At 42.5% G+C, this 15,231-nt stretch overlaps 1 protein-coding gene across 1 annotated transcript in view; it reads left to right on the forward strand.

The window, feature by feature from the left end:
* The first annotated feature begins 1,002 nt into the window (after positions 1-1,002).
* The window catches only part of LOC131253969 (DEAD-box ATP-dependent RNA helicase 39), a 34,083-nt gene continuing 19,854 nt past the window's right edge, over positions 1,003-15,231 (forward strand). Inside the window, exons 1-4 of the mRNA XM_058255048.1 lie at positions 1,003-1,620; positions 5,291-5,386; positions 5,480-5,668; positions 5,786-5,926. Of these exons, the coding sequence (XP_058111031.1) occupies positions 1,048-1,620; positions 5,291-5,386; positions 5,480-5,668; positions 5,786-5,926 (999 nt within the window). The 5' untranslated portion in view covers positions 1,003-1,047. The remainder of the gene's footprint in view (positions 1,621-5,290; positions 5,387-5,479; positions 5,669-5,785; positions 5,927-15,231) is intronic.

Raw genomic sequence — 15,231 nt, forward strand, 5'->3', positions numbered from 1 at the left:
CACTTGCAAACGTGAATCCAAACACGCCCTAAGTTTGATGATTGGGTTGAGTTAGCATAGGCTGGTGACTGATACCTAAGTCGGCCCCACCAAACCCTGCCCTTATGTCCTATTATATATAGGATGTAATATATGAGAGTTCAGTTCTTTTGTTCGTCACAAATAGAAATTTATATTTTCTATATTGTGATTGGTCCGCATCATCATTGAGGTTGTTAGTACTACTACAATAAATGCATATTGTGATGATAAGGCTCAATCACATCATAACAATTTTATTATTATTTTTCTCTCTAGTCATGGCAGGTATGGAATTCAAATTCAATACATAAACTAGTGATATTTCGGCCGTGTGGTAGCTAATACACAAATATGAGCACAGGGATAATATATTCAATCGAACAAGATAAACACAAGATATTTGAAATGGGCCTTCATCCTTTTCCATGAGTATCCATGATAAAATAATAAATCAATTTATTTTTGGATGTTTGGAATGGGCCTTGAGCCTTCTCACCGTTGACAAGCTCCTTTTCCAAATCACATATATTAAGATGTAATTATTCAAATTAGACTTATTAAATTATGGACCTCAATTTAGATATGTTATAAAGAAGTTACACATGTTATCAGCTAATTATATAATTGTCGGGTGTCTATTGGACAGTTAAATATGAAGAGATTCTAATTAATTTGACTAAATTCACCTTGAAGATCCCACACTACATTTTACTGTGAATCTGCATTGCATTGCATTGCGTGTCTTTTAGCCCTCACATGAGCCACAAGTACACAGCCCATCGTCAAGGCCTGCACGTGCATCACAATGGCCAGCCGAAAATTGGTAAGTGGTTCACACGTGCCGCCTTTAAGCGCCCAAAAGATGGACACCATCTGAGCCTCCTGGAAGAGTTCCGTGATGGGACCCCATCCAAACGGTTCTGAGGGCATTTTGGTAAATTAAGTCAATATCAGCATCACCTAAATATCTGTTACCTATTTGCAGGCTTGCAGCAGCAGCAGCCGCAACAATCGAAAAGGGAAGCCATGGGAGGAAGAACACTCCCCAACCTCTCCTTCTCCTCAAAAACCTTCCTCTCTCAATCTCTCTTCTCTTCCTCCAAATCATACTTCACCTACAAGCTACCATCATCACCATTCAAATCCATGCCCCTCCTATCATCATCACCGTTCAAATCTTCACCCCTCATAGCATTTACACCCCGTTGCTTCTCCACGACAACCACCACCACCACACTCGACCCAGACCTCCAGCTCCAGCCCATGCGCCACTCTCTACTACTTGAAAAGCTCAGGATCAGACACCTCCGAGATTCTGCTAAAAACCCACAGCCCCATCGAACAACTGCTTCCGCTCCCGTCGGCAGGGAGAAAAACGATGCAGATAAGAAGAAGAAGGGCGCGGCGATGGTCTTCTCCAGCTTCGGGGAGCTGGGTCTTGAGGATGAGGTGATGGGGGCCGTCGAGGAGATGGGCATTTCCGTCCCCACCGAGATTCAGGGCATCGGAATTCCCGCCGTTCTAGAAGGGAAGAGTATCGTGTTGGGGTCTCACACCGGCTCTGGGAAGACTCTTGCTTACATGTTGCCTCTTGTCCAGGTTTATACTACTACTACAGTATTGGAATTTGGGATTTTTTGATAGAATACGGGGCTTCTGCTTCACAGCTACTTAGACTATGAAACATGTCCGGGACCAAGAAACTATGCTGGTCTGCTGATCACGAAGATCGCACTTGTATGCGGAAATGGATGGTTTTGAAAAAAAAAAAAAAACCAGTCCAAATTCAACATACATGTGTGGCTCACTTGACGAGTGCAATGCCTGATTTCTTATGTTTGGTGTATTTTTTTCTCAAATGTTTGAAGATAACTAAAAGATGCATTAATCAAAGATGTAGAATGGAATCCCCTGAAAAAAGGAGATGGTGAGATGCCCCTTCCTCAGCTAGAACAAGCACAACTCAGACCAGCAACACTAGCTGACAGAGCAAAAGAAATGTTTGGCTCAGTGGCTAAGGCCCTGAGTTCCTGAAAAATAACTGAAAAAGAAAAAAAAAGAAAAAAGAAAAAGCAAGGGGAGCAGGCGTTCCCCAAAACCCAATTTATAAAATCAGAGTTGAGGCCGTCAATCTTGATCTTGTTTTGCTGAAAATGATTGTGAATTACTGTGATGACTTCCCCGAGGGCCACTGCATTGGAATGAGGCGTAGAGTTTTCTTTGATTTGCCTGAGAACACGTAGGTGATCTTCTCTTCATTATTATATAGGATCCCCAGAATAGCAGACTTCTCATTGGGCCTGCTGAAGTATCCTGCAAAGAGGAAATGCCACGCCTCTGGAGCTTTAGAAGTTCTGTTGCCCACATTGCTGCTTCTAACCATCTTAGGATGTATGCCACTTAACAAACACCTTTTGAAAGTGTTGTGATTAAGATCCCATAAACAAAGAGAGGCTCTGATTCTTTCGGTCAGTTCCACATCATTAAAATTTTTTCTGCTGGGCTTGAGCCATAGATCCCAGCACAGAGCGAGCAGCAATATTTTCATCTTTCCTCTGCATCTAAATGGAGCACTTTCCAACTTTGGAGAATTTCTAACATCTTCCCTCCAATAGGCCAAACAAGATCAAACGATCTTAAAACATCCGTACCGCAGGGCACTGCCAAAGGGTGTGTTGACAGTGTGCACTTCTGAAGGAATGGTCCATATCCATCACACGTGTGTCACCCAGCGGTGGGGACGAGCCCCACACTTGCTTTCCATCAAAACCCCGTAATTTGTTAGGAGTTTGTTTTGCTTATAACATGACTCGGGATCATCAACATGTGTTGCCCCTTTTGGGCCAGTGTGCAGAGATGATCGGAACCTGTCCATGTTTTGGATGCTATACTAGACGACATATTAGTGAAGAATTTACAGTAAAGAGATGATTCTGACCATTGATATGTGGAGCTGAATGTGGACCATTGACCAGTGGATACAAACAGTCGCTAAAAGGCAAAAGTTAGCAATGGCTGACAACTAGTGAGAAAAGGTCTGGGGAAAGTTCCATTTACTGGATGGTTGGGGTAGTCAAATGAATAAAAAATTTCACCAGTGACCAATCAATGGCGGAGCCCACATACTGCTTGGTTCTAATTGCCATACCCATGCATGGCTTGTATGATACATGCATATGGTACCCAATCTGGAGGCACAATATTGTTGTGCCACCAGAGGTTGTGGATAAGCTGCCGTTGTTAAAAAAATATAACTATTTTTTGAAACGCATATAAACAAATAACTGCACTAACAATCATCTACCATCCAGTTTTGAAAAAAGAAGAACTAGAAGAGAACAACGACAACAAGAAGAAGTAAATACAGATAAAAAGGGCATGGATTCAATGCACCTATCAAGCACTGAGAGTCTGTGCGGCATGTTTTCTTTCGCCACTAAATGACAGTTGATTGGAGTCTATAAAATGTTTTCATTTTCTAATGAGCATTTCAAAATGCCCGCCAAGATCCCTGTTCACTGTAATTGGTTGGCGTGGGAGAAGTGTGCACATTGACTTTTGATGCACACCACATCCCACAAAAATTTCCCACCTTTTAACCTATATTTCTATTGGTGTATGGTAGATGATTGTTTGCCCAGCAATTTCGTTTGTATTTTTTTTGGATTTGGTTGTTTATTCCTGTCCATCTCTCCCCATCTTTGTTTCTTTAGAATTTTAGGTGCTAGATGTTTGCTTAGCATTCTTTCTGCCTTAAAATTTTTTCCTATGTCAGGGAAAAACAATGACTAAAGACCTAGTGAACATAAAAAAAAAAATACTAAGGGCCCGTTTGGATACCACCAAATAAGTTACTTTTTCTACTTACAGCTGTAGATAAGTAACTTATTTCAGATAAGTAAGTTTGGTTTATGATTAGTTATAAGTAGTTTTTTTTTACTTAAAAATTACTTGATCACTTCAGTTAATTTTTTAAGCTTTTCTACTTTTCAGAAGTTGCTGAAGAGAGGCGTTGGGAGATACGGAAGAGAGGAGAAGCTGATAAGTATGTTGTTTACCAAACATACTTATCTGCTTAATAAGTAGAAACTAAGATAAGCTACTTGAAGCATAAGTAGCTTATCTTAAGTAACTTACGATCCAAACGCCACATAAATGATTTCCATACTGAAAGTGGATTAGCATTGCTATACATAAAAAAAGGCAAAAAAGAAAAACACTAAGTGATCTTCATACTGAATGTTGTTGCAATAATTTGCTTGGGTATCACAGCTGAGAACAGAGAAATCACTCCTACACTGCCACAAAATCTCTCCGAAGCATTAAAAAACCCAAATTCTTCAATTAACAACCATCAAAGGGACTCTCAGTACACATGCATTTTCCTAAGTAGCTAAACTCCAATGTAGCCTTTACTACCCATGGAATCTTATCCTAGCCCATAGAAAAACTCATGCAAAAGAGAGTCCCTTAATCAAAATATTTCCATTTTCTAAAATGGAAATAAAACCCAACAAAATACCTTTTAAATCTACCAAACAACCCACTACAGTAACCTCACACCTTATATTCCCATAATCTTGCAGTATAATCACCATTTCAATAGTTTATGGCTCAAGGCATGTCGGAGTTGCATGATCTGAGGCTTGTTTGAAAGTTAATCAATAGGCTTTTGTATGGGACCAGCTTTTTTTTCACTCTGATGTTGTCTGGCACCTGAAAGTGGTCCACAACATGTGCACAAAATCTAGGCCTGGCAATGGGCGTGCCTCGGGCCTGGCTATTGAACTGTTCAGACTGGGCCTATTGAAAATATTGACTTTGCCTGGCCCAGGCCTGGCTACTGCACATTGACCCCTGACTCTGCACTTCTTAGGTGCTCTCACATCATTCTCTCCTACTCATCCTCAAGTTGAGAGCCTGTAGGATGCCTTCCTTTTCCATTGGTACTCTGATGTCTTTTCTTGGAGAGTAGTCATCTTCACTTTTGTTTGTGTTTAGTAGAGCAGCAGGGCTGCACTTTTTTTTCTTATTTCTAAAATGATCTTCATGTTCGTACTGCAACTTTTGCACTTGCATCAATTGGATTTCATGATTTAGCCAAACATTTATTGTACTATATATTCTCTCAGTTTCCATACTAGGAAAGTAATTCTCAAATGAAAAGAAGATCCCCGTTTTGGCTTAGTCATATTGCAATCACTTGCAGACCAATACTTTTAATTGGATTGTTGCCAGAAGATACTTACACAGTGCTGTTTGTTTGTAGTTATTGAGACAGGACGAAGCATTTTCTGGCATGCTGATGAAACCCAGGCACCCTCGAGCTGTTGTATTGTGTCCTACAAGGGAGCTGTGTGAGCAGGTCTAGATTCATTTTCTTAAGTAGACTCTGAATTGAATTGCTGTTATCAGAAATGCTCTTTTTGTAACTGTTTATCATGGACTATCCTTGTAGGTGTTTCGTGTAGCGAAGTCTATAAGTCATCATGCACGATTTCGTTCTACCATGGTAAGTGGAGGTGGTCGCTTACGACCTCAAGAGGATTCATTGAATGTCCCAGTTGACATGGTGGTTGGGACTCCAGGGAGGGTTCTTCAACATATCGAAGAGGGGAACATGGTTTATGGTGACATAAAGTACTTGGTGAGTCCTGATCTTCAAGCCATTAAGTGTGCCGGTTTCAAGAACCCTGGGATTGGCATCTTGTGCACTGTCCTTATCTGGCGTACTAGATGACAGTATTTTTTTCCCCTTTCTTAGGTGTTGGATGAGGCAGACACCATGTTTGATCGTGGCTTTGGTCCCGACATTCGCAAGTTTCTAAGCCCATTAAAGAACCGTGCACTGAAACCTGATGATGAGGGATTTCAGACTATTTTGGTCTCTGCGACCATGACAAAGGTATGCTGACTTTCATTTTCCTTGTGGAAAAATTAAGTTGTGCAGTGGCGAAGGTTGTTCACGGAGGATGGGAACTTGCTTGAAATTCAGTTATTTATAGCTAGCTACTCTTGTTCTGGACCATCTTTTTTGATATTCAGAGCTTTGCTATTCTAATTCACAACTCTTGCATTCACCTCCACAGATGTGCACCACATCTGCAAAGGTCTAAGCTGCTCACCAGGTGGGTCCCACCATGTAGATTATCTGGTTAAAAAAGTGGGCCAGTGCGCTTATCAGGTGGGACACATTTGAAAGTGTCTCAGACTCCCAGTTGATAATTGGATTGGCCTGATATCAGGCAGATGGTCAGGTCATCTACATGTTTACTGGTGTCTATATCCTAGTTGATAGTGTGCCACTTTCCTGACTGCATAACCCGGGATCAATTCCTACCATGGGTGTTTGGTTATGCGGTGGCCATGAGGCCTTTTCATTATTGCAAATAAGATAAAAAAACAGGTCCTATGAGCCTTGACGAGCCAGGTTCAGGCATGGACTCCTAGGCGCATGAGAAATGCTCACACACAACTGGTTGGATGTCCAATTAGTTGCCTAATTTAATTACTAATTAATGTTAATAAATGCTGCCGAAAGAAAAGTTATTCAAAAAAGGAAAAAGAGTTTATTGCTTGGGTGGGCCCCACAATGGTGTTAATGTGAAATCCACCCCAACCATCAGGTGAGTCACCTCATGATAGACCTAGGGCCCAAAAATGATTCCTATCCGTGTTTTAGGTGGACCACAAAATTGGAAACTGTTTACATAGAAAGCTCACCCTCCAAACTGTTTCCCTTGGTGTGGCTCGCTTGAACCACGTATGGGCCTAATTTTTGTGTCTCAAGCCTAGATTTTGGTGTGGCATCTTATGGTTGGAATAGATTTCACATGCTCATCACGGTGGGCCTTGTAAAAATCAAGGGTGGATGTCTTTTCCAACTGTTTCCATTGGTATGGCCCACTTAGGATTATGCATCTAATGGTCAGACTGGATCTAACATACACATCATGGTGGGCCCCATAAAAAATGGTGGGTGGGCATCTGTCTTGCACATGTTCGTTTTCAGAATAGTGATAACGGATGAGGTGTTAACCAGGTAACACCGAAGTGGGTGTTTCTCTGACTGTGGGCCCACCTTGATGTATGTATTGTATATCCATGCCGTCCATCAGTTTTTCCTTCTCACTTTAGGGCATGGTCCCAAAAATGAAGTAGATCCAAATCTCAAGTGGACCACACCATAGGAAACAATGGTAATTGGCCATTAAAAGCTTGTTGGGGGCTACAAAAGTTTTGGATAAAGCTGATTTTTGTGTTTTTCCTTCATCCAGGTTTGTGTGACCTTATCAATATGTTGGGTGGAAAATAAACATTATGGTGGGCCGTAGTAAGATTTTAATGGTGGGTGTTCAATGTCCACTGTTTCCTGGAGTGTGGTCCCCTTGAGATTTGGATATGCTTCATTCTTGGGATCATGTACTAAAATGATATTTAAAAACTGATGAACGGTGTGGATATACAACACACACACATCAAGTTGGGCCCCATGGTCAGGGAAATATACCCACGACAGTGTTACCTGGTAATAATTGATATGCTCCCTATTGTTCTCAGGACTCGGATTGCTTATGGTAGAACACATCACTGAGGTCGGTTCATGTTGACCTGACAAAGTTATTTGGGCCCCGCCATGACTTATGTGTTATATCCACACCGTCCATCCATTTTGCAAGATCAGTTTAGGGCATGGGCCAAAAAGTGAAGTAGATAAAAAGCTCAAGTGGACCACACCAGAGGGAAGAGTGGGAACTGAACTTCGACCACTGAAAACTTCTTGGGGGCTATCAAAGTTTTGGATCAAGCTGATATTTGTGCTTTCCCTTCTTCCAGGACTTTGTGATCTTATGAACAGGTTGGATGACAAATAAACATCATGGTGGGCGCTCTATTAAAAGAGAAAAGCACAAAGGCCATTTTTGATAATTTACAACATGTTATGTTGACAAGCACACTAAGAGGCTTGAACGGAGAGGGATGGCACATACTAGAGGACTGTTTTGATAATATAAGAAATGATGGTGGGGCAAAAGGAAACGAACCTTTAGATCAAGCAATCTAAATTCCTTGTGAGGAGCATGGTGTGCTGTAAAGGCCGTTACGTGAAGGTAACACTCGCAACAGTCACATGTTATGCGGTCGTAAAGGCTATAATGGGCATTACGGAAAAAATGACCTATAAAGGCCGTTACAGCCCCCATAACTGCCCATTATGCCCCTCATAAAGGCCGTAATGGTCCATTAGGGGCCCGATATAGGTTTTTTCGGATTTTTTTCAATAAAAAAAGAGACCGGGTTTTTTTAATAAATAAAAAAATAAAAAAGAGAGACCGTAACAGCCGTTATGCCTCGTATTGTAAAGGTAATGGTGGTGGCCATTACGGCCATCATTACCGTTACGGAACACCTTGTTTGGAATGTATAATTTTTTGTGGGAACTAACTATAGTGAGATGGGCGTACCCTTCATTTTTTTAACAGAGCCTCATGAGGTGAAGGTGAGATCCACTCTGATCAATAGACATGTAATCCCATGCTGGGCCCAGAGCCAAAAAATTTGGTTGAGTGATTCAAGTGGGCCATACCAATGGAAATAGTTGGGAGAGACTTTTGCCCTTAATTTTTACGGGCCCGCCGTGATGAGAATGTGAAATCCATTCCAACAATCAGATGTCATACCAAAATCTTGGCCTGAGGCCCAAAAAACAAGCCCATACGTAATTCAAGTGGGCCACACCAAGGGAAACAAATTGGAGGGTGAGCTTTCCATGTATATTGTCTCCAATTGTGTGGTCCACATGAATCATGGATGAGGGTCATTTTTGGGGCCCCGTGTCTAGCATGGGGTGACTCACTTGATGGGTGGGGTAGATTTCACATTAACACCACTATGGGGCCCACCGAAGCCGAAAGCTCCTTTTCCTCTTTGGAATAACTTTTCTTCGGGGCAAAATTTATTAACATTAGTTAGTAATTAAATTAGGAAACATATATATAAATACACACACACACACACACACAATGTTCGAAATATTAGTATCGCTGCAAGTTTCATTGGTCGGGGATACGGAAACAATATCGATATCATCGATAATATCGCTGATAACCAGAAATGCGAGAAAACATGGGAAAATGGTAGAATTTTCAGTGAAACTTCAGGAGATGCTAAAATACACATATTTGCGTATTTAGGAATAAAAATTTGGAAAAAGAATGTATACACAATACGTTTCCATTTAATGGGGGCTTAAAAACATGTGTGTCGTCGTAAGAACCATTTGCGGGCTTTACTAACCATCCCATCCATCTGACCTTCCATCCAAATATCCATTGATATTGTAGAATATCAACAACTCATGATATTTTGCAAAGAAATCATCAACAACAGGAAAGAAACAAAAGATTGTGGTCTTGATATCACGCATGTTGCGATAATGATAATATTGAGATATTATCAATATTAGCAATGACAAATTGAAAACTGCATATAAAAATGAATTCATAAAAGAATTTGAAATAGATTTTTTTTTTTTTTAATAAACACACTTTCTATGATATCTCTACGTTGGCGATACTATTGAAATATCGCCAATGCACTTGTGATACAAGCATCACCTAGAATTTATACAATTGAAAATATCGACGATACATTGGCAATATCAATACATTAGTAATACAAACGATGCTTGGAATTTAGACGGTTGAAAATATTGGCGATATAGATTCGTTAGCGGTACTTAGCAATACATTGTTGATGCGTGGAATTTCTAATACTACCGGTGTTATCGGTATCGCCAATATATATATATATATATATATATATATATATATATATATATATATATATATATATATATATATATATATATATATATAGCCCACCCAGCAAGCTTCGCCAAAGGACCCAGCTCAGAGGTCAAGCCATTGCCCTCTGCCTTGTGGGTGGGAACCCCAACGCCAGTGGTAGGCTGGGCTCCCTCCTCCGCCCTGCGGACCGGAGCTCCAACATTAGGAGCAGAGCGAGCTTCCTCCTTAGGGGCAACTGGGATCGCCCCCTCAGGCCCCTGAGTAGGGGCTTCCTCCACTAGCACACGATCTAGTTGTGGAGCAGCAGAGGCAACTTCCTCCTCGAGCCAATCAGCTAGTAGAGGGATGCCGGGCGGAGGCTGAACTATGGCCGGGGCTAGCCCCTTAGCCTTGTGAGGGACTACGCCCTCCTTCATCCTATTCCTGAGCCGATCTACCTCAGTAGGAGGAAGAAGCTTCATCTTCTTGGAAGGGCGAGGATTAGCCGACATGCCTACAAAGATGAAAGCATCAACAAACAGATAAACCGGAGCTCGACACCAAAAAGAAAAAAGAAAAAAGAAAAGAAAAAGCATAACTACATACCTTGCGGCCTAGGAGCGACTTGGGCAATCCCGGGCTGAAACAAAGTTAGAGGAGTGATCGCACCTTCCAACTCCGATCAGGAGCCTTCACCAGCCGTGCACGGGCGATGTGGTAAAGCTGAGAAGAGGAGAGCTCAGGTTGAACGTGAGAAGAGCCAACTGCATAAAGGAAAAAGATCAGCAACAAATCCGAACTCCATTCAACTTAACTACAACTCAACGATTCCCGACCTGGAGTCATGAACTCAGCGGGAACTCCGATCGCTGGGTCTGCCCACTCCCTGTATACGAAGAACCACTTATCTTTCCACCTTTTGTTAGACGAAGGGTTGCCGGTGATGAGCGCCTTACCTTGATTGGCGCAGGCGGAAAAATAGTACAACCCCAGGTTCGATGGTTGACCTTAACTTTACAAATACAAAAATTCGGTTATAGACAACTCAGGAAAGCCGAGCTGCTGCCAAAGAACACAAGTCCCGACTAAGGCCCTCCATGTGTTTGGGATCAACTGACTAGGGGCCAACCTCACATGAGCAAGGACCCTTTAGATCATGGGGTGTAAGGGTAAACGAAGACCACACCGTAGAGCCATGACATAGACGGCCAACTCGCCTGCACGAGGTTGGCCAGGCACCTCCTCCAACTCCGGAGCTCGAAGTACGATCGACTTGGGGATTTGGTAATCCCCCCGGACCCGAATTAGGTCGGCCTTAGTCATAGTGGAGCAAAAAGTACCAACCTCTATAACTTCAACATTAGGACCCCCTGGTCCTGGCTAGACTCCCTCGTCACTCAAACCCTGGAACCCGATCTCTTCATCCCCCATGTCCAAAGAAGAGGGGACAACTCTATTCAGTCGAGTGTCCTCGAGGGAATAATACGAGTTGTTGTTGAAGGCCCCCAACACCGACCTAACTCTAGACTAGTCTGACATCCTGATTGAACAAGAAAAGAAAAAAGCACGCCGGAAAGAGGAAAAAAGGAAGCTGGAGAAAGGAAAACCGCTGGAAAGAGGGAAAGAGAGAGGATTTCCGACTTACCGAAAATCGCCTGGTCCGGTGAAGAGCAAAGGGAGAAGAGGAGAAGTGAGGAGCTCTGAGCGTACCACCCCCTCTGATGCACAGCCAGCCTGCGCATTAATGAGACCCAATCAATACCTGAGCACGAGGAGCTGTAGCGTCGCACAAGAACGCCTTCTCCACAGGGCACGTGTCATGTAGCGACCTAGGGTGCTGAGCCACAGACAGCTGGCACTCGACCGTACGTCCGAAGACCAAGCGATGCCGTCATCCGAAGATATGTCGTCATCATTACTCTTACCTCGAGCTCTGCATCCACCGCCCCCTATCATCCATTGCGGCAAACGGACAACCTGTCCTCCTTGACTTCCCGACCTGCTCAGCAGTATAGCTCGGTTCGATTTCAAGTTCGATTTAAGATTGTCTAACCTGGCCAAATTCATACTTATCAAGTCCACTACGCAAACTAGTAAGTAGGGGAGACTTACTGTTATGGGGAAAATAGACCGACCTACTATTAACAGGCCAGGTCAGCAATTCAAATAGCAACTGGTGCGATCCAGTGGTCCGACCTCCGTCTCCTTGACCAAGTATGGAGAAAGGCCGAGCTCTACGTCCTTGACTAAGTACGGAGAAAGGCAGGCCGAACTCGACCTCTAGGCATAAGGTCGAGACAATTATTAATCAATTACGATATGAAGGAAGTGAGCTAACTCACCTCAGGTCGGCAAGACCCGTCTTTAGACGAACACAATACTGACCTTGGTTGTGAACTAGGTCGGACTACTTCAGGATAGCTGAACCCGCCCTCTATGTGATCTGACCTGACCTCAATCAGGTCTGTTCGCATTCTCAGCCGAAGATTGTGGAAACCGATTCCCACATGGATCACCCTGAGGTTCTAGCCAAGGATCTAAAAAGATCCACCGTGCAAGGAGTCCGAATCCTACGATAATCAGTTCCTACCAAACAGGGATAGGTGCCCTCTAGAACACCGCCTCTCCTCACCTATAAATTCCCTTACCCCCAAAGGTGAAAGGTATGCACAATCTCTAGCCCTAAACCCTCAATATACAACTAGACTCAAATTCCTTTCCTGACTTAGGCATTAGAGGGTCCCTTGCATGAGCCAGGGTCTTCCTTGTTTGTCCTTTGTGCAGGTTCACAAGCCCAGGGAGGGCTAACTAGATTTCTGCATCAACAGAAAATATCGGCGATATCAATACATTAGTAATGCAAGCAATGCTTGGAATTTCTAATACTACCGGTGTTATCGGTATCGCCAAGCTGGAGATAACGATAATATCAAAGATAATTCAAACAATATACATATATATATATATATATATATATATATATATATATATATAGAGAGAGAGAGAGAGAGAGAGAGAGAGAGAGAGAGAGAGAGAGAGAGAGAGTCATGCTCACCTGCGCACCTGCGCACGTGCGCACCTTTGCACACGTGTCATGGGTGTCTAATCTGAACGGTCCATGTGATGTGGAATCCCATGAAACCCCATGTGACAAATTTTCACCCTGATCTAAAATTCTGGTGGGCCATAGCAAAGAGAAATGCAAATCAAGGGAGGAAATTGTTTTCATTTTTCTTGGCCCATCAAAGTTTTAGATCAAAGTAAAACTTGAGCCTCGGGGGTTTCATGAGGTTCTGCTTCACATGAACAGTTCAGATTTTGGATCCACATCACGTATGATGGGTTCTCAAAAAATTTCGTATGTAGTACGTACGAACTTTTCCCTATATAATATATATATATATATATATATATATATATATATATATATATATATGTATATATAGGGGCACTCTCAAGTCCAACAAGGTTGGAATTGGGGCAGCAGTTAATGGTGTAATTAATGGTAAGAAATAAGTTAATAAATACAAAGGAAAGAAGTAACAGGGGTGGCGGATTAGGTGAGCTCCACCACGGTGTTTATGTGAAATCCACCTTGATCATCATGTGCGTCACTCCATGTTAGGCACAGGACCCAAAAATCGACCTCATTTGCGATTGAGGTGGACCACACAATTAGAAACAATGTACAAGTTAAAGCTAACCCTTCAAGCTGTTTCCCTTGATGTGGCCAGATTTTGGGGCCCCAACACTATATTTTAGTTTGACATCTAATATTTGGAGTGGATTCAATATAATAATCACAGTGGACCCTGTAAAAATTGAGGGTGGACGTCTTTCTCCCAACAGTTTCCATTGTTTATGACCCACTTGAATCACAGGTTAGCATGAGTTATTACACATCTAGTGGTTGGTATGGATTTGACATACACGTCACGGTGGACCCTGTCAACAATCATTGGAAGGCATCCATAAACTCACTGTGGAGGTAATGAGGAGGTTTAAGGTCCAACTAGTTGGAGCATAGCCTAAGGTCCAACCAGATATAACTTTCATCCTTTCTTGTACATGCAACATCCAACCCACATAATGGGTTGACCTTATCATGATCATCATCTTTTGAAAAACTTAGTAGCAGCCACTCATTTAGTGGACCACACTTACGTTTTGCTATTTACCAATGTCTAGACGATGCTTTATATGGTGTGGCCCAATTAACGTGTAGATAGGAATGACAATTGCACTAGGCGATCCTCGTGGTGGGGGAAAGGGCTGGATGTCACATGCACTTAATACTTTTGAAATTATCACATGGGCTTGCCATAGCTTGTGGTCCAGCAGGTTGGACCAAAGAACTACTTTTTTGGCTAATAAATAGTTGTTGCTTGGGAACCAGCCAAGATGGTGGCCCAAACCTTGATTTTTGACGGGGTCCACCATGACATGTATGTGATATCTGTACTGACCATTAGATGTGTAATTCTGTTTTAGACCCAGGTCAGGCTGACATGTATTTCAAGTGGGCCACAACAATGGAAACGGTTAGGAAAGATACATCCACCATTGATTTTTACATGGCCCATCATAATTATTATATTGAATCCACTCCAACCATTGGATGCCACACCACAACAGAGTCTTGGGGCCCAAAAAATCAGGCTCAATAGTGATTAAGGTGAGTGGCACCAAGGGAAACAATTTGGAGGGTGAGCTTTGACTTATACCTTGTTTCTAATTGTGTGGCCCACCTTAATCACAAATGAGGCTGATTTTTAAGTCCCGGGCATAACATGGAGTGACACACATGGTGGTTGGGGTGGATTGCACATAAACATCACGGTGGAGTCCACCCATGCTGGGGAAACATTTTCCTTCTCTTCCTATGCATTCATTAACAGCAGCTAACGTGAATTTCTATGCTGGTTGTCCAACCAGTTGGACTTGAGAGTTGAGAGTGCCTCACACACACATATTACACATCATTGACATGCATTTAGAAATTGCATAATGGACTGGGCTCAAGCTTGACAAACTTATATATCTAATCAGGTTGGGCTTGGGCCTAGGAAACTTTTTGCTTGATTCAGACATGGGTCAAGTTGGGGTCAGGCTGACTTTGCCCGGCCGGGGGCATTCCTCTATGTGGTAGGGCCTACCGGACATGTTGCTTGGATCTCGAATCTGGTACACGTTAGCATGTGCACTTTCATGTGGGGGTTGACTTTAGAGAGGGTACTGTGATTTGTGAGAAGATATTCGACATTTCTAGTTGAATCAAGTTGAATCATCACCCAGATATTTTTTGAGGGCATTATATTGCTCTAATGCTTTGCTGTTGAAGAGATTCAAAATGGAAGAGGTTGGGGTCCACGTGGCATAACTCAACGCTATGATGAATTACTAATTGTTGGAGGTCCATTAT

This window comes from Magnolia sinica, chromosome 1, assembly GCF_029962835.1.
Source record: "Magnolia sinica isolate HGM2019 chromosome 1, MsV1, whole genome shotgun sequence".
Taxonomy (NCBI): domain Eukaryota; kingdom Viridiplantae; phylum Streptophyta; class Magnoliopsida; order Magnoliales; family Magnoliaceae; genus Magnolia; species Magnolia sinica.